Consider the following 26,318-nt stretch of genomic DNA (forward strand, 5'->3'; position numbering starts at 1 on the left):
AAGTGATCGTAATTATTGGATCATAAATCCAGCACCAGGACACAATTAAACCGCTCGGCCTGTCTGATTAACTGTACAGATCTCGGGCCTGAAATACAGCTTTGACTTTTTAAGCTGTCATTTTCAACAAGTACCAATCTTTGCTCTCCGAAGAGCGAGTAGAGAATGAGAGTATTAACTCTCAACTTAAACTGAGAGACTTGGGCGATGTGAATTAGAATCCAATGCGGCTGTTCATTAGCCTCTGTGCCTGCAGGGGGAAATGTTTCCAATACCCTTCAAAAGACTTCTTTTTCAGCAATGTGAAGGCATTGACCATAAAGAATACATTACTCAGCTTTTACAGTAATAATGAATCGTGTGTGTGTGTGTGTTTGTTTGTGAATTTGGGAAAGTAAACAAAAAACAAACAGATGGAGAGACAAAAAGAGGAAATGGTGTTTGAGAAAACGGAAAATAATACTTTTCATCCATGGATGCATCCCATCTCTTACATCCCCCATGTGCATGATACGATGTACACTCTAATACAGTAAGTGATGATAAGCTTCTTTCATGGGATTTAAATGTCAGATGGTACTGGAATGAGCGATCCTTGGTATCAGTGTTGATAGGAGGATATTACTACTGTAAATTAAATTTATGATGCACTTGGCCATGAAAACTTTACTGTCATATCACACTTTTATATGCTCAGTGTGCGTGCTACAAAAAAGGTCACATGCAAAGCTAAGGCAGTCAAAGTGTGTTTGTTTACAAAACTGACAATGTGATGCCAAAAACACTGTGAATTATACATGAGGCGGGTGCATTAAAAAGAACAAAAATGAGGGAAAATGTGATGATAGTGATGAAAGTTCCCATTTCCATCTGATATCACCATGCTGAGAGCTGGATCTCACTTTGGTTCATTCTTTACAATGCAAATAATACAGACTGTGAAATATACTTGTGGAACTGGGGTGACTGTGGAAAATAACTTTGGAGGACTTAACCTTTTACAAATTTGAATCTAACAACTTGATAATTGACTTAAACTGATTATTTACAAAGGGTGGATTTCTTTCAAATACATTTTATGCAAATAACAATACAAAATGGACCATTATAAGGACTCAGGGAATACAGAACAATTTGTGAAAATCACTCAAGGTGGAAAAGTAAAGCAATTCGTCAACTAAATAAAATTAGTAAATCCAAATTTGACAGGGTTCTTGTTTAAAAAGTCAGCTGGGAAAAAGCAACTGGAGCCCACGTAACTAACCACAGCTTAATATTATAGCCATCTAGAGCTAATAAAAACTGCTGGGTTCAGTCAGTAATATAGGCGGTCACTGACTAAAAAGGAGAAGCTTCTTTTGTCCATCTCTGTCTGAAATTAATTAATACAAATTTTGCTCACCATTATTATTGCAAACTTAATGTGTTGTGTGAGAACAGGAAGGTGGAGGAACAGTAACTAAGGGGGTCTAAGTTTAGCTATCAGTCAATTGTGGATGTAAATGCTATTGTCATACATTTTGTCACTACAGTATGAAGAGAGTAAGGTGCTTGTGGTAGTTATGGTCATTGTACTTTTGTAAAATCTCATTTTACTCACACGTTGGTCGTGAAAATACCGTAGAGCAGCTCCAGCTCAGGCAGGTAAAACGTTCCCTGCAGCTCGTTGTAGTTGAAAGGTATTTCGCCCGGTCGGGAGCAGTTCAGCCTGGACTTCATGAAGGTGGTCCACGTGTCCTCCAGGAGGAAGCGGCCACCGATGTCGTTCTTGCACACACGCCCTGCGCGGGAAAACACCGTCCGGCCACAGTCATGCTCCACTGCATTTTCCCGGAAGAAGAAGTAGGTGAAGTTGCCGATATCGTAGGAGGAGACGAAGTTCGGTTCTGTTGAAGGAGAGGTGGCAAGAGACGAGAAAAATGAGTGGGAGAAAGAAGTAACAGAAAAACAAAATGAAGAGAACTTTGAAAGAAAGATGCGGTGCAGAGAGAGAAAGAAGAAATACCGAAAATAACAATATTTAAGGCGGTGGGAGGAAGAGTGAGTGGGAGAGTGAATGGGTATGTGTTATGACTGATTGACTTGCAGGGTTTGTGAGGCCCACACAACAGCAGGTGATCAGGATTAATAACTACAGGCCATGTTATTAATGGCGTTGTGCTGTAATAAGAAAACTCATTTTTCACTCCCTAAACCTAAAGGTTAGGATGAGAAATGACCAAAACAGGTGTAGCGTAATAGCTTTCACCCTATCTGAAACATGCAACCTCCACGACACTGTCACAGCTAAGGCGTTCATCTTTATGTATGACATTATTGGATCCAAACCGCATACTTTATTCTCACTGACAGTGATTTAATTCACCCTTAAATGAAAGTGTACCCCCCCCCTCCTCCTCATTTCAACCCTCCTCTTCTCTACACCTTTGGAGGGCAATGCAGGGGGAGATGGAGAAAAAAAAAATCAATTCGCCATAAAATTTGTTATTAAACCTTTTTCCAGAAGGTGGCTTTTAATTTATTTTTTCAATTTAGCTTAAATGTGAATCAGATAAAAGTCACTTGCTGACAAGATACTGATTGACCTGCTTGTCTGTAGGCTGGACACCTTAAGCCGTAAGGAGTTCTCCAATCTGCACTGAGGAGGTTTGTGCTTGAAGTGCGTCTGAACTTTTAGAGAAAAATATATTGATTTCTGACAATTTCACAATTTCATGCTCCTCAAAGAAAGGGTGAGGTAAATATAAAGATTCTCTAGTTGCTTAGTAACTTTAGAAATAATTGTTTTTACTGATAACATGCAACAGAAGAATTATAAAGAGAGGATCGTCTTTTCCAGCATTCGCTACACTACTTTGCCACACAGTGGTGATTTGAGGAGAAATATAATCTTTAAACCAAGAGAGACAGATTCCTACTCTGTGTTAGATAAGCATCAACCATACTTAAGTGTCCTTGAGCAAAACACTGAATCTCCACAAGCTGCAGGGCTGATGTTCAATAGCTGACAGGGGAAAGCATAAAAGCAATTTTCTCCTTCATTGTTTCTCTCTATTTAAAATGCCCATCTTTTTTTAACAATGTTTACATACATTTACATGAAAAAGTAACATCTCTATCTATATCTGGACCCAAAACTTAGGCAGTTCCCATACCGTTCAGCCACTTGGAGTTGTACTGGGCGGTGCGCAGCGGTGGCAGGCCGCCCAGGCTGCGGTAGATGGCCGGGTCTCGTCCAGAGAAGTCCATGGCCGTGGCAGCGTAAAGCTCCCCGCTGGAGGTGATGAGGGCAGTGGAGTTGTGGAGGGGGTTGTAAGGACAGCGAGCCATCCCGCTGATCTGATCATGAATCTCTGTCAAATTTGTCAGCTGCAACACAGAAAAAGAAGAGGTTGAGGTAGAGGAAAAACTGATGTCTAGATACTCCTTTTACAATTTCTCTAAGTAGTAACTCAGAGAAAATTATTGTTATTGTTAAAGAAGTATCCTTTGAGTTAATAAAAAAAGTATAAGATATAAGTCTTCCTTTTTTCTAAATAAAAGATCCTTGCAGAAAAAAAACTGCATTAAAATGTAGGACATCAGGAGTATCAAAAGGGCAAAATTAAAATGCAAACTGGAGAGGTCTGGTAATGTTTTTGTTGCTGCCAATATGCAAATGGTGCAGACAGACTCCAAAAATACTCCTTCTCATTATGTTTTGTTTAGTTTACATCTACTGCGAAAAACACACAGCGATATATATATATGAGCAAAACCTTCAGGAGCGGCAAACATAATCAGAGAACGCATTTAGAATCATTAGCAGCATAAAACACACAAACAGAGCAGCTGCCTTAGGTCTAATGTTAGGAAGTCGCCTGTCAAGAAAGCAATACAGTTATTAAAACAGGCCTCTTTTATGAAGTTACCCTTGGTGGGCCGCTGTGTTTTCTTGGTGTGGTTGGTGTCTCTACAGGACAACCAGCTGTTTGTCTGTTTATAACATTATTGAACCAAATCTTTGAAAAGCCTCTCTGAGTCCAAAAGAGGCTTGATGTGGGATGCTCTTCCTGGCATTTTGCCTGTGAATATGAGGCCAAATCCAACTCCCGGCTTTTTAAAAATACTTTACTGCATGACCTCGGCTTAGCCCTGACACACTGCACTGGTTCCTAGTTATAAAAAAACAAAAAAAAAACAGGCCAGAGCTCAGTGACTCAGCCTTGAATACGAAAAAAGAAGTATTACATTTTTTAAATCCAAGATGTAATTATATTTTATGCTGTAAAAGTAAACACCGTATACGAGGATTAGTTCATGGTTTGTGCTTCCATCCAAGTTCATTTAAGTAAAAAGATTGCACTAATCTCAGGTTTTTAAAATCCACAAATGATAATTAAAGTTATTCTATCTGCAATAATTTTTCTATCAATCAGGCCCTCCACATTTTTGACTCCTCCATGGTTGCAGAGGACCTCAAACGACGGCACATGGAAAGTTTCACAGCGACTGAGGTCTCTCGTCACACATTTTTGACTGATTCATCGGTTGACAACACTTCTACACAGGAGGCCGGATGCCATTCGACGCATGTGTTTCAGGGGAGACTTCTTTAGCCAATTTCCCGGAGAGGGTCGATTTGGATCGAGGGTTCCGTTAAATCCTGCCACCTCTGCTCCACCCAAACCAGAGTAAAACAGAGCAGCCCTGTCTGAGCTCTGCCAGCGTGAGATGAAAGCCTTGTATTGACGGGCTCATTCTGCGGGTCGGAATAGCTACTTTTAGGTCAATTGGGTCATTTAGAAAAACAAGAGGAGGAGTGATAAATAGATAGTCTGCAGTGCTTCCGTTGAATTTTTAAGGAAGTGGAGTGAAAGTCGTCTCTATAGTGCACCCAGCAGCTGTGTGAGTAGAACACTGAAGCGACTCTGAATTCCTCTAATAGAGACTTTTAAGAAGGAGACGACTCACAGCGTTCATAGACTGCTGTGAGAGAAAGTTGGGTGCTATGTGTGGTGCTATTAAGAGGCTATTGTGGTTGTTGAGAGACTTTTTAACTACCCACTATGACAGGAAATGACACCACAAGCTTTTTTCATCGGACCATGCTGCAACAGGATTATCGTTGATATTCCACTGTTGGTGCAACTGACACATTCTAGCAGCTATCTGTCAAGCTCCACAACTACTGCCTCCCACCAGTGACCCAAGGTTTTATTTCATTAAAGGAGGGGAGATACATATGAAGCAGGGGGCCTGGGGGTGCTGTCTTATGAAATTCAAGTGTCGAACACTTTATTTCCAATTTATGATAGCAATGTCTTTATTTATGTAAAGGAAAATACAAAATCCAGGTGGGAGAAGAAAAATGAAAATATAAAGGAATATAATGCAGTAAGGCTTTAAGGCATTCTGTATCGCTTTCAATTATTTATACTTCAGTAAATCAACTTCTCTCAATATCAATCTCTGCTGACTCAACACATATGTAGGCATGACTGACTCTTCCTTCCTCTTTTGTGTCCTTTGTTTGGGGAAGTAATCTCTTTAAATTATATTCACGTCAGTGATCCATAAATTCATTTTAATTCATATATAAACCCCTGTTGTTTAGAGATTAGGATTTCTGCTCATTCAAAACATTAAGCACACATCTGTGTTCTCTGAAAATTTGAGAAAAAAAGTTGTATTTTGAGGTGTAAGCTGTGATGTTAAAAAAATTAAGTCATAATTGAATGAGAATAAAGTCATAATATTTCATTATTAAATCTACCGGCCCTTTGGTTTGCTGTGCTGTACATTACTGCTTTGCTGAAATGGCAGTATCCCCTTCAGACTGTCTGACAGACACAGAACCCCTTTTGGACTCTGGTCTTTGTATGAGATAGTGTAAAGGTAAATAGTTGTATGCTGCTCTTCATCGGAGGTGGAAACCCAAAAACCAACTACAACACATCGGATACGGCATTAATCTCTCCATTGTGTGGCTATTTGACCACAAATGTTAATTTGTCACCACATCCATTAAGTGCAGTTCACAGCTAATGACCATGATATATCCTGTTAATGTTATACATAAAAAATAAAAATGAAAGTGTAAAAACGTAAGAGTCCATTTTACTTACTGAGCTTTTAGGCTGATTTTCTTATACTTCTGGAGCGGCAGACCAGCTGTCCCTCCTGATTACATTATTTTATGTTAAGCTAAATTAACTGGCTGCTGGCTGTAGCCTCATATCCAACATACACACATGAGGGTGGTATTGCTTTTCTTATCTCACTCTCAAAATGTCAAACTATTATCAAAGTGTGTTGCTATAAAAAGAAATATTCCAATTGATGGTGCTTTTTGAAATACTACTATACAGTTCCAGATGAATAATACAGAAATCCATGTGGAGATTACTCAAATATTTGATGACCAAAAAAGTATGGTATGATGTTTCTTTTAAAATTTCATCCTTCAAAATGTTTTAAAGTGTAATGATGTGTTTTTTTTAAGTAGCATCGATAAAACATTTCAGTTTTGTCCTTAATCTGAATTATTCTGTAAAGACATTAAATGATTCCTCACATAGCATACAATTGTGCAAATGTATGAATAAGCAAAAATAAATGTAAATTGAATTAATTTGATATTTGAATCAGCAATATAGCTCTACCTGCAAATCTCAAACTCCTCCTTAAATAATAAGAAGCTAAAATGCCGGAAATGTGCTATTTTTTTTACGTTTTTATTAAAAGACATACTCCAGGCGGCTATTCTCATCATCGCCATCATCAGTGGAAGCATGGCTAAAAGTTAGAGAAAGAACAGCTGTTTAATCTGTAGCCTCACAGCACTTATTAGACTAATAAAATATTCTGCTCCTCATCCGTCCATCCATCACAACTGATAGTAAATCTGTCTGAGCACGATTCCATTGCTGTTGCTAAACTCGACCTGTGTTTCACATTAACGACGTTCAGTGGGCAAATATGACAGCCCCCGATGAAATACTGCTATAATAATGTCATGACATTTCAACTATATGTATTTTCACAGCGGTAAACAGTCATTATGAGCCCATGACCTTTGGGTGTAGTGCTTTTGGACCAAAACAAATGTCATCATAATGGTAAACTCCTGCAGCGTCCTCCTCTGAAATCCCACAGAAGACATAGGTACTTGATATGTTTTAAAGATAGGCAATAGTCTGACATTTTAAATGTTGGTCTCTACTGAACTTAACTATAGTTAATGAAAAGAACCCCACTTCAGTTACTTTTCTTTTCTAATTTGTAGAAGAATGAGATAGAGAGGATTGAAAACATTGGACCTTACGAGAATTAGATATAGAAGAAGAAAAGACATCATGCTTTGATAGGAATAAATAAAAGCTAATTAACGGCAATGACTCATGAAGAAGGGCAAAGCCACACAGATGAGACAAGGACATATTATCAGGAGAAAATTAGCTTAAGGCAATGTTTTGATTATGACGTTTCACACTTTTGAGGAAACAAGACTTCCTTAATAACCGAGCTAAATAAGATTCATCACATAATTAGTCTACATACCTGACAGCACAACAGAGCAAGCGAGAACAGCCACCCTAAAGTAAATCCTGTGATATCAAGATCACAATCCCATCACATCTTGATTAAATGTGTTCACCAACCGTGGCCTTTTCTTCTGACATTGTCAGTTTGATCAAGAACACTTTAATTTTGTATTTGCAAAGTTATCACGCTTAACCAGGTTGAAATATCACTGCTATTGAAGGTTAATGACTTATCAAGATGTGTTCCTGGGGTATTAGGTGTGACCGACTAACAAATATAGCATTAGAAAAAAAGAAACACAACTGAGCAACTATGGCTGCTGTCAACTACCATCCTGCACTGCAATAATGTTGGGAGACGGGGCGGCTGTGGCGTAGTGGAGAGCAAGGTAGTTCTCCAATCAGAGGGCCGGTGGTTCAATACCCGGCTTCGGCAGTCGATGTGTCCTTGGGCAAGACACTTAACCCCAAGTTGCTCCTGAAGGCTTGCCATCGGTGTGGACTGGATGATGAATGTTAGTTAGAGTCTGATGGTGGCACCTTGCATGGTAGCCTGTCATCAGTGTGTGAATGGGTGAATGATATGTAATATACTACTGACTGTAAGTCGCTTTGGATATAAAAAAATATAAAAGCGTCTGCTAAATGACTAATAATGTAATGTAATGAGACTCTTGAGGGACTGTTAAGTGCATAAAGCGAGGGTCACCTCACTGACAGTCATATGACTCAGAATAGCCAAGGTTTTCGGTTAGCCTTGTTAGCTTGTCTCATAGTTCCTTTGTCACTTCTATTTAGTTTGGCCACTGGACTGTCATGTATCTCTGTGTTTTGATAGTCATCAATGCCAAAATCTTTCTACAATTCTATTATCTCCAGATTTTGACCTAATTCCTGCAAATTCAACTTTTGTTAAATAGCAACCATTGAGGCCACATGACTTGACAATAATGGGATAGTGGTGATGGTTTGTGTAACAGGAGCACAAGTAGACAAGAATAATAAAGTCAGTAAAATAAAATATGTTCTACAGGATTATCTGTCCAGCTAATATAAGGTAACATTAGCTACCATATATATTATTATACTATGGTTATATTAGCCCCACCATACTAAATAAGACTGTATTGGCAAAACCTATGATTGTTGTGAACAGAGAAATACTGCCTTTTATTGCTCATAAATTTGCCTTTTCATGTGTAAGTAGAAGGGTGTGTTGTCTTCTTTAGAACAAATAACATTAATAAGTCTAGTACTATTTGATTAACTGACCAGATTAAGTGTTGGGTTGGAAAAACTCAAATATTGAAGAGGAAATAGCACAATGAAGAAGAAAGACAAGACATGCCAAATTTCAACTAAACTATAATAGTTGACATAAAAAATAATAAAACAACACAGTTATTTAAATAGAATCAGAAGCATTAATTTGGCTAAGAATAATTAGCATTTGCATGAACCCTTCAAACAAAATGGTAGAAACAGTCAGAAAAACAACAACAAAGGGAAACCGCTGTTGTTCGTACCGTTCGGTTGGTGCAGATGGGGGTGAAGGCGTTGGTTCCACAGGTGAACAGCCTGTTCCCGTTCACCAGCAGCACCCTGATGTAGTTCTGGCACTCCTCCTGTGGAAACACACCAGCAAAGGGCAGCAGCACCATTATCTATCCGCTGACAAGCAGCAGCATTAGGCAGGGAAACAAAATTACACTTTATGCCAATAAATGAGACAAACACCTGCAACTGCAGGAGGGCTACTCTAAAACGTGGCCAAGCCTGACAGAGTCAAATCAAGGCTAATGCCCACACAGCTTAGCCACGTCACATCTTCATTCAACAGGGACCGGATTTGGAGAGGGATCTGATTGAGGTAGAGAACAGATAATTGCAGCAGGCGTGAGCGAGGACCACTCAGGATTAGTTTAGAAAAAATTGCCTGGGCTTTGTTGACTGGTCAAAAAGTGAAAAGAAGGTGTAGCCTCTAATACTCTTAATTAAGGCATTTTGAGCATGCTCTCTAGATTAATCAATTCAAACAAGTTTCCCCTTAATTATGGTGAAGAAGGCCCCACGTTCGCCAATCTTTCCTTGTCTCACTCCTCCGCTGAGCTTTTGGCCTGGGATTCTAGCAAAACCTCTCAGCGCTTGGTTTGAAGTGATGCCGACGTGGTGAATGATTGACTGAATGAGTGATTGCTGCTGAACGTCATGAACTTGCAACATCGCCATAGGGCTTTCATGCAGGTTTACTGGGGATTTCCATCAACAAAACAACAGCAGTCAGTGTTTATGTCAGAGAGTGGCGTTTGTTTTTTTTTGTCCTAGGACAAGGTAATAAACTCATTGGGGCTGCTCCATCTGAAAGGGGCCACGTCTGGGTTGGGACCCTCGTAGAAATTTCAAACCCTGTAAATCTGCTAGTGTCTGAGCCACTCGAAATGCCCAGGGCAACACCACCTCCCCCTCCTACTTCTCCCTCAAGGGCCTGCTTTAGAAGTAGAGGGCACCCATTGGAGAGACAGAGGGAGAAATGAGGGGCAGGGCTTTTATTTCCCCCTATCAAAATGAAGGTTGGCTCATAAAACAACTCGTTTCTTGGTGCTAAGCACAGCCTAACTATGTGTGTACGTGTTCATGTGTGTGGTTCTTCAAAACAGTGTGTGTGTATAGTAAAACTTGTTAGGTATGCCTATATATCTGCAGCTGATTGTGTAATTCATTGTGCACTGTATGCTTGTGTAAATGTGTGCGCATTGATGCAGGAGTGAGGGTGGCTTGTGAGGGGCCTGCATAATTCAATTCTTCCCCTGCAGTTTGTTTCTGCGGTAAATAACGGCATATTTAATATTTGCCCAGCCTAACAGTCTTGACTTGTTTACAAAAACTTCCTGACAAATGTTCCTCGTCTGTACTGTAATACAGAGGCTGTTATGCTTGGCTCTCACATTATAAAACAAAACAGAGGCTGCAATCAAGTCCTGTCAAGTCAATTTAACTCCCCTTTCTTCTCCCGGTTGAAATAAATCAAATAAACAAGAGAAGAGCAGACGCGTGCATTAGGAGAAAAAAAAAAATACAATCACTTGTAAATTCACTCAAAGCACAGGCACGGTATCTGTATAATAGCTTAAGCGATGGTATATTGCTGCGCGCTGAGCTAGGTAATAAACCATCGTCGGCCCTGTCAACTGCCGGAGAATGAAGTCTTTTTATGCTATTCTTAGTGTACATCACAGGACCTGATCCTCAGAGGGGAACAGCGAGCAAAACAATTTGACTCTGGGCGACAGCAGTGACTCTCAAGGACTGAGGTAGCTCCGCTCTGTAATTCCAAACAGCTATCTTATGCTGGCCAGCCCGTGCATGCCTATTATCGGTCCCAAACCACCTTTCACAGGAGGATAAATACACAGCCGTGCACACACATACAGGGATCAGGGCTGGGCAGTTCACCTACAAGTGAAGTTCAGCTCTAAACCAGCTGTTTTGAGGACAAGAGTTTTCTAGCCGACCACATACAAAAACATACACTTCTGCACAATACGAAACTACAAAAACAATAGGAACTCCCTTTAAAAGGCCTATAAATAGGAGTGTGGCGGTGGTTTGGGAACCTTTTTACTTCAAAACAAGTTGATTTAAAACCTTTTTGAGGACAGTCTATCATAAAAAGCAGGGATTCCCAGAGAGTCTATTTTAAAGCTGAATAAAGAGCCCCACGATCCTTTCAGTCTTCAGTATGTTTCATCATAACTTGACATTTTTTACATTTTAGTGAGCTATTTGATGTGTTTTTTGGAGCTGATTTAATCAACACTGCCTGTAAAAATAAAGCGGGATCTATTTTCTGTAGCTGTTATGCAGTATTGATTCGCTGGTGGTAGGGTCTAACATCAGGGGCATTCAGTTCCACTGGTAGATAGCATTCATTCATTTGTTATTTTTCTCAATAATAACATGCTGATGTTAGCATTTAGCTCAAGTACAGCCTTACAGAGCCGCTCACATGTTTGTGGAGTTTGAAGTTTGTTAGCCAAACTGTTAGACATAGAGGGAGAAACAAAACAAAGGGTTGTCATTGAGTTGCACTATGGGAATGGTAGGATCTAGGCTTTTTGTCCTTCACACACCAACAAACTTAATGTAATACTAAAATGCTTGAATACCCCTTTAATTGTCTTTATTAAAACCAATCGGTTCAGTTAGCTGCAAAGTCACAAACATGAACCTAAGTGGGTGCACTTTTACAGAGGACAAGACATTCTTTTATTTTTTTACAACATTGACTGAACTTGTTTTTCTCAGCATGGTGACAAGTGTCAGATAAGGCAATATAACAGGGTGATGTTTAAAAAACTCAGACATCACTTAAACTCACCTCAGACTTCCCACGGCTGAAGCAGGCTCCCTTGGTGAACTCATCGCAGTGCCACTCAGCCTCCTGCGGAGAGAAAGAAAAGCAGTATAAAGCTCCCAATAAACCATCACGAAGAAGAAAACATCAGAAACATTTGGTGCCATGTCATCACGAACCACTTTGAAAACCACTCAGGGAACCAAAAGAAAACAATGTCTGGCTCCCAACTCACAGAATTTGCACCTTCTTGAAGTTAATGTGATAGCTGGTGACTTTGTCTAAGATAGCAGCGGCAATAAAAATACCAGAGAAAACATGAAACACAGTCACAAATGTAATAGAAAACCATATACTGAGATAAGTCAGAAATGCTGGTGAAGCACTGATTTTTGGTTCTGATTATTCTTTGACTTGAGTAGGAGGAATGGATTAAAGCAAAACCTAACAGAAAATTAAATCTGACAATACTGCTTCACTCTCCTCTCAATCCCACATATAGACGCTCACACACACATACTAACATTACACCCGTTTATAAGCCATCTTAAATACAGACACATAATCCAATTAAGGTGCATACCAAGCACAGAACTTGAGAAACAAGTGACAAGTTTGTGCAGAGCTGGATGCCCGATTTTGATTTATGTGTAAGGCGTTACACGCGAGTCCCCTGGAGAAGGATGTCAACGTGATTTACATGTGAGGAAGAAACAACGGGCCGCCTTTTACATTTTACTACAGGACGGAGGGGAATAAGAAGATAAAACCTCGACTCGTCTTCCCCCGGGGTGAAGACACTAGCGTGCTCCAATTTCTACCGTTTAATTTCAGCCTGACCTCTAGGGGGGGCTTTCTCATTGACAAAAGTTCTCTATTCTGGCAGACAGAGGAATACTTAACAGAAAAATTGGCCGCTGCACTAATGCACTTAACACCAAGTCACGAAAAGTCTCCAAAAATAAAACTATTCAACTTCTTTCTTGGCCACATAGACAAGAGTTTCCTGCAGTAATTACCTGGCTAGTGGCTAGAGGAGGCGCAGGAACACTCTGTAGGAATATAGTAAATATCACTAACTGAGACAGAATATTAGATTTCACCTTGGTATCAGGACTGTTTTATGCCAGGACAAGAGGGGAAACAAAAGCTGAGCCCCCTTCAGCACTGAGGAAAACTTATTTCATTTCCTCTTTGAGACGGCTCTGAGTTTCCTGTGTGTGTTTTATGACAAGATTTTTCGCTTTCCGCCTCACTGGCCTTTGGGGTTGTAAAGCCACCCGACCCGTATGTACACACTCCCACATAAATGCACACATAGGCAGTAACAGGAGGGAGCTTAGAGAGAGAAGAAAGCTCAGGGTGTGGGGGTGCTATTCAGGGAGGATAAGATATGGAGTATTAATGTGAGCTGGCTTCTCTCTCGCTCTTCTCTGTGCGTGTATGTGTGTGTCAGTTCACATTCCAGGCTAAAGCTGGCTATTCTGGAGCCGTGCAGCCAACACAGACACAAACCACACACATCAGCACAAGCAGCACAGCCTGCACACACAGCAACACAGCGTTTCCCAGCTGAATTGAACGTAGGGGCTGAAAGTGCTTTAGCTAATCCCAGTGGGGGGGCGGGGTGGACCTGTTAATGGCCTGAAACCTTACTCACTCATGTTCAGGGTAAAATCAATCATAATACAATGCAAAATTACACTTTGAGATTACGCTAATGGGGGCAAAGTGGTTGCTTTAATCAATATGGGACGAATATGTGATTAATCATCACCTGAAATGGTTTAAAGCAGGTAGTATAAAGTATTACATCTTCTAGTCTCAATAGAATTGAAAGTAGAGTGTTTGCTACAGTACTGTGACAATATTCCCCCGTGAAACCGAATACTGAGCAGTGGACAGATTCAAATCGAATCCTATGCATTTGTTTGGAGTGCCTGAAAGTGGGCGGGCGGGCTTAGAATTTAAATGTTAAATGGACTTTCATTTAAATAGTGCCTTTCTAGTCTTTCAACCACATAAGTGCTTTACACTACATGTCTCATTCACCCAATCACACACACATTTTTACACTGACGGCAGACGCTATATAAGCTAACAAACTACCCATGGAACCCATTGCTCAATCACACACCAATGGCAGAACCGCCAGGAGCAATTTGGGGTTCGGTATCTTGTCCAATGCGGACAATGGATGGAACCGCAGGTCTTTGTATCAATTGTTAAATAGGTGCACACTATGACAGGAAATGTGATTTAAAAGGGTTAAAAATACATTTTTCAAATCATCTCGACTTCATAAATGAATTTCATGACTGCTGATAAGGGTGATGTCTGTAGGTATGTAAATTGGGTAAATGCTGGCATCATTGACCACTAAAGCTACTCTATCTCACTGCCCTGCCTCAAATGGTCTAGACTAAAGAACAAAATCACAAGTGCCAGTGCCAGTAATAAACATTAACATCTCATTAACATGGCTTTTGTTCAGCCACTGTGCTCCTAAGATGAATATTTTCCTGAAAAGAAATATGTCTAGAATGTGCTCTGGTTAACTAAGCTGCTTTACAAAGATTTTTTTGTGCCTTTGTCACCTATAAGAAACTGAAATGGAGACTTAGTGGGGAAACAAAGAAGATGAGAGAATAAGAGAGGACCCGAATTTAATTTAGTGAGTCGAGCATGGTGGCGAATTGGCCCAAAAGAAAATGAAATATCCATCATGGCACTGTAATCATCTCTGGAGAGAAGCACCAATCGCATATTGAGGAAAAGGAAGAGCTATACAGCTGTTAGAGGATAATTATGGTTTATTACAACTATCTATTTTCATTCATTTCATTGGGTATGATAACATTGTACTCACTTACTCAGTATTTAAAAGGGAAAGATTTTGGAACAACTGACATCACTACCAAAGCCAGGGCAACAAAAAACAAACAAAACACGGATGATCAGACACACTGTAAACAAGCCGATAGTTTAACCAGCTGGTATAAATTTAATTTGAATTTTAAACTGAAAGTGACTACAATATATACAGTAGATCAAAGTTGTACCAGGAAGTCGGTCTTCAAACTGCAACCCCTCCAGATACTGTGCGGGGCTGTGAAGCAGATTTGGTGTGTAGTGGCTCTATAGTGAAATCTTGGAAAATAGTGTCCAGTTTTCTTTATACACACATGGCAAACTGAAGTGTATATAAAAACTCTACTACTTTTGTGCCTTACTTTTGTGTTTCAAATACTTACTCATCTTACTCCATATTAACCCATTGGCGTCATAATTAGATTGGCAGAGCTACTGACGTAGTACAAGAAACGAGACAGTACGGTCAGGCTGAATGGGAGGGACTTTCACCCAGGAGACAGCTGTCTGTGTCCCATGTGGAACCAGGTCAAAATTGACGTATTGTGTTTTGTTACTTATTAATGTCAGTTACGTAACAAACAAGTAGTTTTATTATATATTATTAGCTATCCGTATTTCATACGGATAGCTAATAATATACTAAGAGAACATTAGAAGTTTACTTTGAAAACACACTGTGAATATAACTGGCATGGAAACTGAGCGTCATTGTTTGAAGTTACTGACCAAGCATTGGTATTCGTTTTGTATAATTTTGTTGTCATATCTCAACAATCACTTGGTGAGTGCTTATTATTAACAAAAGGTTTACAGCCAAATCTTAAGTAAAGATAAATAGAATGTGATTAACATGCATGAATTCAGAGAGAGGCAGAGATAATGTGGCACAATTGGTAGCAGTAATTTCTTGCTTCAGGGAAGATAAAAAAAGAAAAATTGTAAGATGTTATGTTGCGTGTGTCCGCCCTCTCGACTGTCCCCTGTAATCCTCAGAGATGAACCATTGTGCTCTCGTCAGCGCTCACACTGAGGGGCCATTGTGGTCGAGGTGCGTTCAGGACAGATACCAAGGGAGAGAGTGGGCAGGGAGGGAGATAGACAGAGACAGAGGAGAGGGCAGAAAAAAGGAAAATAACGGAAAACAGACAAAAAAAGCAACAAAGAGAAAACAGAGTCCAACTTAGGAGTCAGCCAGAACAAGGGAGACAGTGTGGGCAGAGTGAAGTAGTCAGTGAGACGGAGGAGGGAGTGAGGAGCTGAATTTTAAAAGAGCACTGTTTCCAGACATGATACTGAATATATTTTGCATAAAGAGGGTCCGGAGAACACACTCGCTGCTGACAGCTGTCTAGCTCTATGAAACGACTGGCTGTGTGCCTCATTACAAGGGGACAGCGAGTCGGGAGTGAGAGCCGGACAAGTCCTGCCGGGGAAACCTAATCTGTCTCATGAATAGCTGCTATTGCCTTTTGATGTGCTGGCACAATATTATTCACTATACTATTCACACTGATGTCTGCTGATGTAAACTGCTGAAAGATTTACACATGAAATTGGTCTTGATGTCATGTCTCAGCGAGTGTGTAGGTCTGCGTCACTACACGTATCGTCATGACACCATAAAAAGACAAGTCAGAGTTTTAACGACCCCCTGCTCTGCCTCTTACTACTTGCTTAAGCATCTCCATGATATCACTGAGTGTGCTGGTATTTGCATCTCCAATCCCACTGATGCGTTTCACTCCATGCATGTAAATGGCCGAGTTACTGGGTTCTAGTAATTGAATTAGCAATGCTTGCAGAGCTATGGAGGACAGTTTCTGTAAGCTACTGATTAGCAGGGCTAATTGTCTGTCTGAAGAAGTGTAATTGCAAGAGGCAGGCCCATGAAATACAACATGTGTGACTGGAGGGAGCCTACTGTTTGCTTTGGAGTCCCCTTTCTGTCGTAACGACATTATCAAAGGGAAGTGAAGAAAAATGGAAGCACAATATACATCTCAACACCATACAGTGACTGTCGCCAAGAGGAGCTGTCATGGATAGAGTTTTCGTGAGAACAGAGAGAGGCTGGAGTGAATATCCACTACTTTTCTCCTCTGCTGCTGTATCGAATGGTGACCAGTGCCACTGATCCTCCTCATCCTAGTGCTTATTGACTAATGCTGTGCCACAGTGTTTCTGTTGAAACTCAGTGTCTGCATCCTGTTTCGATTTAGCATGGAAACAGCACGCTAATATTGGATTCTTACGTCTTCTTCTTTAAAGGCTTCTTACATTAGCACCGTTGCTTTGGATATTGTGAAATTCAACAAGCTCTTATTGTGCCTGCAAATTAGATACTTTGGCATTCAGGACCAGCATGAAAGTGTGTAGCCTGTTGTAAAACCAGGTGTGAAAGGGTAAAGGTGGTGGTAAAAGCAGGTAAGGGGGATCACTGAATTAGGGTATTCAACGACGTCAAAGGAAATTATTTGGGGAACACATGGGCAGACAGAAACACAACGCTGAGTGGTACATTGAGCCAGTTTGGCCATTCATCAGACCTGGCAGCACAATGGGAAATTGAACACAATGCAAATGCACAAGGGCCAATTCACCAGTGTTTGTCCCCTTTCTGCAGTGGGCATGGTAGGTGGATAATGGCGATGCCAGTGAGGATTCTGCTGCCCTACGAGGGCAAGGAGCTGAATGCCGGACTGAAGGGGAAGAAGGACGATATCGAACAGATGTGAGATATAAAGTGGGATTCACCTGTAGAAGAAGGAAGGATATTGTGCTTTGTGGTTGTTGTTTTTATTGCTTATTCTTTGGCTGAGGTAGCTCTAAAAGTTTTGTGAACTGTGCATGCTGCATAGTTATGTCCTTGTATTATTTTTCTTCACTTCAGCTGTCCAGGTTTGAAAGGGGAGCAAGGAGAAAATGATCCACCTTTTGTTCTTGTTTTCCAGATCAGTGAGGATGAGGGTAGAGGTTGAAAGGGAGAGGCCTCTTAGACACTACAGAAAATAAACTTCAAGTGCCAGATATTAACTCTAATCAAGGCTATAGGGCTTGCTTATGTTTCAAGGTCTGATTCTTCCTACTTCAAACTGATTGCCATTCAGTTCGAGTACATGCTAACAAGTTTATGTAATGTGGAAGATTTTCTCTTTGTGATTCTCAAAGTGTCTGGCTGACGTGTAAACAGTTTCTCAGACAGATGTGTGAACAGACCTCTATCAGAAAGTGACTGAACCCTTTCCACTGCCAGGACTCACTGAAGAAAACAAATTGAGGGGTAGCCCTTAAAATTGGGCAATGAAAGCGTAAAAGTTCTCAGATGGCTTCACATCAACACTTTGAACAAAGTTCCCCATTCTCTCCTACGTGTGATGTTCTTGTTCAATTTTTTATTACCTGCAAGATAGGAGGGCATTTACTGAGGAGATTATGGTTGCTGGGCTCAGGCTCCATCGATCTGTGAGTCTCAACTCGATATGTGCAATAGAGCGGGTTAGACCAGCAGTGTTTAGCTACCACCCAAAGTGTCACTACACTCTAAACCAGGGGTGTCCAAACTACGGCCCGCGGGCCAACTGCGGCCCGCTGGCGCTACAAATTCTAAAAACATAATGGAATATGGCCCACACATGAAACTTGCACTTAATGCTGCGTTCACACCAAAAGCGAAGCGAATATTTTGCACGTCTAGTTTACATGTAAAGTCAATGCACAGACGCGAATATTCGCGAGTAGATGCGAACTCGAGCCTGGCGGCGCGAATCAGGTGAAATATTCGCTGGACGCTGTGTTGCGACAGCCAATCAGCGTTGAGCTTCTCCTCCTGTCACTCTGTCATCGATCCGAGCTCCGTTCACAAAACAGGCATTTTAAAAGTGATGTCCTTCTCCTCCTGCAGAGAGAACTAACAAAACATGAATTCTGACTTTTTACAAACCACCATCATTATGTTGTTATTTCAGCGTCCCTTTTTGTACATTTATTGCAATTAAATCACAGTAAAATTGTTTATTTTCGGTTCATACGGCTCGAATAAATCAATTAAAGTTGATAACATTTTCTAACAAACGTTAGTTAATTTGTTAACAACCCCAATAACTTATTTGTATAACTAGCTTAAATATACCCATCCCTTTGTCCCCCTATTCTCTCTCCCCCTCTCTGTATACAGGGCTGTGAAGGATCACCATCCTGAGTAAGAAGCAATCTCAGGCTGCTGTTTTGAAAATGAGCTGCCAACCATTTTTATAACAAAATAAATGAAAACCCATTAATGGAAAGTTGTGATTTTTCTTTAAGCATATTCAAATATCAAGCATAATTTACCTACATTTGATTGATTTTGTTAACTTTAATACACTAGAGGTGAGGCGATATACCTCACCTCTAGTGAGTGGCCCAGCCTTTCGTATATTTTTCTATATGTGGCCCTCAGTGAAAAAAGTTTGGACACCCCTGCTCTAAACCCTCCGCAACACTATGGTAAGCCTACCAAGTATTCAGGGGTCATTGTCTGCCCTGCACAATGCTTGAAAACAACTCACCATACTGCAACTAAGGGCTGGAAAAGTGAGTAGGATTCATTTTGCCTTCATGTGGCAGAAGTCCTTGGCTGTTGTTTTCATAAATGTTTATGCATGCATATACAAGATGAGATCAGCCCGTCATTGATCATATGGTAATTATATCCACCTCTTTAGTGTATTATAAGTGGTTTGTATTACACCGGCTCTAAGCCTCGTGCTCTATCAAACCATACACAGCCTCCCTCTTTTACGCTGCCAGCCATGCAAGAGCAAATCACCGCCACTGGGCGTTATCTGACATGGCTGATGCATGGGGCTGGGGTGAAATCACAAAGAAAAGCGTAGGTGTAGCTTTTAGCTTGTTTTCCTGCTGCAGGAAAGGAAGAAAAAAAATAACCTCATGCAACTCTTTTGAACAGCGGTGCAACCAAAAGCTAACGACTGTTTGTGCTCAAACTTTCTTTGTTCGCTCCGACGCTCGGCACCATAGTCCCTTGCAAATCTATTTGATCAATCAGCAATGCATATAATGTGAGCGGAGCAACGGGCGCCAAAGGGGAAATTCATTCAAGTCTTTCATATCCAACAACCCAGCCAGAGAGGCAACCAAATCTCCGTGCAATTAATCTCCTGCTTTATGCCAGGGTGAAAAAAGAAGGAAGGAGAAAAAAGGATTTCAGAGGGAGGTGAATAGAAGAATAGCACTTCAGCAGTTGAACTTAGCCTTCCCCTTGACTCTACAGCCCTGGTCCAATCTAATGCAAAGCAGGCACGAGGGCACAGGTCATCTTAAATTGGCGCCAGTGCTTGGCAGGGATTACCAGGTCCTATTCTCTTAAGAGAAGATGTCTTGGAGATGAGGGGGTTGATTGGGTCGGTGGAATCTCCTCTCTGATTCTGCAGCGCCAGCCGAGCGCAGGATGAAATAAAGAAGGAGGGATGATTGGGTGCTCGGATGGCACAGAGCATGTTTTAAAAAGCATCTGTGTCCCAGTGAGCGGCCACAAAAGACCGCATGAATCCTCGTCTATCTCCATGGGGGGTTGCTTCCCCCCGTCTGCGTGCTGTCTTGCTGCTCCCTGATTCCTTTGTGTGTGCTGAACCTCCACTCCTTCCTAGCCAACACCGTTTTTCTCATTTTCCCTTTCCAGGCGGATTTATATCACCAGCGTTCCCTTTTGTTCAATCCAGCTATACTCTTTCTCTCCTCTCCTCATCCTCTCCCCTGGTTTTCCACGGTGTAAATGGCAAACATTGTGAGTTGTCAAAGCATCAAAGCGGCCTGATTACTACCATCAAGAAATAAACCCCTCAATCTGTCAATGTTTGTATAGTAACTCAGTGGGTCACAAAATGCTTAGCGCCACAGGGGGATGTGGGCTCATAGAAGTGAAGTAAAAGGAAGAAAAATGAGAGGATGCAGAAAAAAATTAGAATGACAACATGTGGGAGAAGGGGAAAAAAAAGAATAATTGCTACCTTGAGCATACTTCTATTCATGCATGTTTTGTGCAAATTTTACAACATGTCGCCATAGGCAGAACTCAAGCCCTGAAGTCGGCATTCTTTAATTTATGTTTAATATTTCAGGCCCTTTGCTTCACCAGGAGGAGAGTTTTACAAAAATAGTAGAATCGTATTAAAGACATTGATATAAGATATTAATGACCTAGAAAATGTGGAACAGTACACTTGCAGAATATATGTCATATACGGTTGTAAACTGGATTTAAACATGGAGGGTATTTATGCTGTCTACACTTTATATCATCACTCGTTCCTTCCGTCTGCGTATCAACCCACAGCGCTGTCGCCAGAGCCCACTGTCACTCCGCTAGACGGGAAGTTGTTGTGACATGTGAAATGCTAAACCATTTTACTGTAACAGCTTTAAAGTTGTGGGAGCTGGCAGCACGCTACGACTATAGCACGGTGTTTGTTGGAGGCAGGCGGTGCTCTGGATGCCTGCGCCAGCGTGACTGTATAAGAGCAGACAGAGTGAGCGAATACTCACTCAGAAAAAACGGTGAGTCAGACTAAGGGAGAATCAGAGAGACAGAGGGAGAGAGAATTAGCACTCACCTGGATCAGTGTCAGGTCTTCCAGATTGAGCCTGAAGAGGTGATTTCTGTAAAACAAAAAAAAGGAGTTTGTGAGCTGATGGTTTAAGTTCCTTCAAATAAACCAATATGTGTGGATGTTACATGATCTCTGCTCTTAGGCCAAAGCTCTGTACAGTTTCTATCTGTGTTATCTCTCTATTTCATTCGTTTTTGACCCCCTACCCATGGTGCCACCAGTAGTAGAGGATTTCCACCTCCCAAAAGGGAGCACTCAGACTTAAACTGCTTAAACAGCAAGTTGGGGGTGAAATGGTTCAGAGGATGTCGATACACCGAAAATAGTTTTTTCCACCCATTTAGCATTGCACTCCTATAACCTTGTCAAAGTCACAAGTGACAGTGTGAAAAATGGTCAAAATTTGTGCAGCTGAACCAGAGATATTGTCTTTTTTATTCCACACATTCTTCTTTATTGTCAAAACCTGGCGCCTACATTACCCTCCATACAACTTTCACTTATGCAGAAATACAATCCAAGACCTGTAAACACATTTATGTGTAAAATTGGTATAGTTGTAAAATTGGTATAGTTGGTATAGTTAAAACTGCTGCATTTGAAGCTTATAAAGTTTTCCCCACTTATAAAGTTCAAATTAACCTTTTCACTGGTGGCATAAGAAGCTGTAAGAGTTTAATCAGGGTTCTCATAGGGGCCGAATGCAGTGGATAACTGGATTTAACTACTGCAGCAAACAGTGGATCTCTAGGTTTCTTCAACACATAATTAGGAGGCAAAAAAGACTGGAGGTCTAAAAAGTTTTACAGTATGCTCTACTGGAGTTTTGTGTGTATGAAAACAGAGAGATAAAGAAAGAGATTGGAATAAAAATCAAAGCCTGGCAGTGAAACCTCCATAATAAGTGCCTATCCTGCTTTGCCTGAAGCCTTTCAAATTTGCACAGCACAAACAAAACCATTTCATTGGCATTTACAACTTTTCAAGAAACATTAGGATCTAATGAATGCACTCTGAAGAAGAATATTCTGTATACTGACTAACAATGTCTCGGGCTGTCTACTGAAACCATTATATACTATTACCAAAATGAGATCACATGAAACCTGACAATTTTGACTAAAAGCATTATTTATTGTGATTTTCTTCCCCCTTTGAGACTTCTGTCTTGTCAGACCATGCCGGCAAAAGAAAATTGTCTTAAACATTTGGTAAGTTTAGTTCAGTTACACAGCAGAAACCCTTTTTAGAGATCGACCTGAACGATTTTTTCCTTGCATTTCTTAAAAACTATATTTCAGGCAGAGAACTTGGAATAGCTTTAACGACAACCCATAATGTGTTTTTATTTCAGCAATCATTTTTAAAGAGCAAGAATTGCTTTTCATAAACTAAATAACAAATCATATATCTTCAAGAATGTTCATGCACGCTTTTGCACACACACACACACACACACACACACACACACACACACACACACACACACACACACACACACACACACACACACACACACACACACACACACACACACACACACTTTCAGCAAAATCTATCATTCTCCTGAAGAGTGGCTATCAGCCAGGTCTCAGTGTGGCGGTGGCCCCCTGTTTTACTCTATTGATATTTGCATCGATCCCTCTTTCCTTCCATTATCACTCATACTTCTAACCCAGCCTGCAGTCATCCATCCAGCCACAACACCTTTCAGTTGGTTGTTGAGTTGGCCCCGAGAAGAGAACTAAATCTCCTATTTGATTTTATTGAAGTGCTCCAAATACCATGCGTTGATAAAACTGGCTGAGTTGTAACTAAGAAGAAAAAGATTGGCAACGAAAAAAACATTGCACGTGTGTTTTATATTATACTATCACAATTTTGTCAGCAGTTTCAGTGAGAATCCACTCGCCTCCTCGACCTTTGCTCTTCATCCGTCCACACATGCACACTCTCCATGATTAGCCCTTTCCATCTAAGGTCCTGGGGTGCATTAGTAAATTCCCTGGGCTCACTTTGATTCTGTTTGTTTTGCTGCTCACCTTCCTGCTGGCTCCCTTGTTGTCTCTTGTTCACATTGTGGTGAGTGTTTCTTTCTATTGACTACTAAGCCATTAAGAAAAGTGCAGAGCGCACTTCATCTAGAATCATCCAGAGACTCACACAGCGTGAACGTAAATACACACAAAAAAACACACTTGGCTGGGCACGACAAAGACATTGGACTTGAAACCAATTCGAGAGCCAATTTTCTCTGTCTTTTGAAGACACCTAGAGGAACTGATTATTGACTGATCATCACTGATCAAGAAAAGACAATAAAAGGACTGAGAACAAAAGAAAGAGACGGGAAGCAAGACAGAGAGACACAAAATAAAAGGAGAAAGAGCAAAAAAACACTCAGATATGGGTTACCTGGCACCGACGATCAGTTCGTTCTGGCCAGGGTCGAAGGTCAGCTGTGAGTAATCCACTGTGCCCTCTGCCTTGAACCTGAAGATCCACGGCTCCATCTCTGCCAACGACACCACAGGAAACAAAAAGTGTGAGCCAATCAGAACAGAGAGTTTATGACTGCCGATGACAGAAGTGCTGATGAGTGAGCTGCGTGCAAAGGGCTGCTGTAACTTTTATCAAGACACTCAAAGAGTCGGATCCTTAAAGGCCAAGTTTTTAACAGCAGCAAGGGTCAGCTTTATGAATACATCTACTTTCAATACTTTAAGTACATTCAGCTGATGATACTGTTTTGTTATTCAAGTAAGATTTTGAATGCAGGACTTTTACGCGATGGAGTAAGATAGACATCTGATGTCTTCTAACCAGTGGGGACCAACATGATCTTTAAATTAATAAAACATCTCTCTATTCATTTGAATAGATTTATATGTTACACATTGCCAAGTCCTCTAGACATTTTTTGGTGATTTGGGTTTCCTTTTGCACAATTAAGACACAGTGATAGATCATTAGAGAATTTTCTGTTGTTGTATAATGTCAAAGTTTAGCATAATGTATTTACTATTCTTGAACAACTATCAGCCGTGATGCAAATATGGGCTCTCCTGCTAAAGGAAATGTAGAGGAGATTGAATAAATAACAACTATTCTAAGAGCTGTACTTGGTTGAAAAAGCCACTCGTTCAAAAAGAAAAAATTCTACAGATCAAAGCACTCTTACATTAGTGCTTCTCAGCCTTACAAAAACAAACCTGACAACTGAACCCTCCATTCATAAGTGAATATGTTCAAAATAGTGAAATGTAGCTTCTTGTGACTCAGTGGGCAGTCCTTTGATTTTCATAAACCATAAAAACTGTTGACTGACCGCTTTCATGTAAATGTATACTGTGGATGAGCGATGAAGACCGATTAGACTTCTTATGGAAAATGACCTCGGTATGGTGAATACATATACACATGAAAAGAGAGAGAGAGAGCAAGAGAGAGAGAGAGAGTAAGAGAGAGATATCCCAGACAGACACTGACATCTTATCCACAACATGCCTGTTCTCATGGCGCCCGGCCCATTAACCCCTGACCAGTCGACTCACAGGCCCCGTATGGTTGCCAAGCGATGAGGCCAGCCTGTCTACCTCCCGGTTACCCGATAGGTTTAGTTGAGGGTGGTCAATCAGTCATTATAGTGACGTGTTATGCCCATTACTCGTCACATGCTTAATCTGCACTCATAATAATTCATCACTGTACTTACTGTGGGGTTACACTTACAAAAATCATCACCATGTATGGGACATTTCCTCCAGATAAATAGACATTTGTAGTTTTGAGTAAGGTGCCAGAACTCCTGCAGAGTTTTAAGCAGTGTTTGCTACAGTGATTTACTCTAAAATCATTCATCACTTCGTTTGTGAGTTATTTCCAGACTTAAAATTTCAAAGGGACTTTTTTAATTTACCAGGGAGCTCTCCATCAGGGCCAGTACAGAGGGAGAGGACAGCTTGAATATCCTCCCTGCAACACATTATCTGCTTCTTCAGGCACACCTGTCACACGGCGTTTCAAATGAAAGCATGCTCTCCCTTGACTGCATCAAAAGCAAGTACTTTCAGGTTTTCGATGACAAACATGGGATTTCTTGGTGATTCAGAACGAAGACAAACAGAACAAGAAAACTGGGAGCTTCCAAAGAACATCTGCCTCCTCCAGCTCACGTAGTGGGACCAAACTCCAAGTCTCCTAACAAAACAACATCATCTGCTGCGAGAAAGCACCACTGTATGCAAAGACATGTTCCCTTGTTCTCTTTCCAGTCCCCAGTGACGAGTACAAGGGAACTGCAAGCGGAAAAAGCATCCTGTGTCTGACTCTGGGTTTCACAGGCCTAATACATTTTCATTAGCAGCGGTGAAATAAATATCTTGGAGATCACGAACAACTTCACCCCAAAGATTTTATTTTGGTTAATGGCTGCTGCTCTGCTTATTCTGGAGGGAGACACAAAGATTTGGATGTGCCAATCCTTTGGCTCCACTGGGCTTGTTTTTCACGCCATCGAGAGGATCCCTGGCATACAAATGTAGCAGTGACACCCCTCGGGGAAGACGCCGCTTGACGAACCCAGCTTCTCCCCATAAATCTCCCTGACTCACCAGGGGAGGCTCGCTAACAGAGTGATGGAGTGTGTGAGAATGTGTGTGTGCCTCGGTGTGTGTGTGTGTTTGAGACAGAAGCAGAGAAGGGAGGATATTTGTTGTAGTGTGGAAAAAGGGGCAAAAGGTTCTAATTGAACATAGCAGCACTCAAAAGATTTATGGCCTTTTGTGATGGGGCCAAGGACCATTCATAAACATTCATAACCAGCACGGATGGGCCCTCCTGAAGCGGTGGAACGAAATATATGGAGCCTCACAAAGTCAAACTCGTGGGGGTTTAGCAGCTTATTGTTTGGCTTTACTACATGTAGGGATATAATACTGTGGCACATTTGGAACG

At 41.0% G+C, this 26,318-nt stretch overlaps 1 protein-coding gene across 1 annotated transcript in view; it reads right to left on the reverse strand.

Moving 5' to 3' along the window:
- Window positions 1-26,318, reverse strand: part of sema5a (sema domain, seven thrombospondin repeats (type 1 and type 1-like), transmembrane domain (TM) and short cytoplasmic domain, (semaphorin) 5A) — a 112,514-nt gene that overhangs the window by 50,552 nt on the left and 35,644 nt on the right. Inside the window, exons 3-8 of the mRNA XM_054623020.1 lie at window positions 23,778-23,877; window positions 21,366-21,411; window positions 11,905-11,967; window positions 9,053-9,151; window positions 3,156-3,369; window positions 1,601-1,886 (exon numbers count right to left, since the gene is read on the reverse strand). Of these exons, the coding sequence (XP_054478995.1) occupies window positions 1,601-1,886; window positions 3,156-3,369; window positions 9,053-9,151; window positions 11,905-11,967; window positions 21,366-21,411; window positions 23,778-23,877 (808 nt within the window). The remainder of the gene's footprint in view (window positions 1-1,600; window positions 1,887-3,155; window positions 3,370-9,052; window positions 9,152-11,904; window positions 11,968-21,365; window positions 21,412-23,777; window positions 23,878-26,318) is intronic.

Source organism: Anoplopoma fimbria, chromosome 21, assembly GCF_027596085.1.
Source record: "Anoplopoma fimbria isolate UVic2021 breed Golden Eagle Sablefish chromosome 21, Afim_UVic_2022, whole genome shotgun sequence".
NCBI classification, from domain to species: Eukaryota; Metazoa; Chordata; class Actinopteri; order Perciformes; family Anoplopomatidae; genus Anoplopoma; species Anoplopoma fimbria.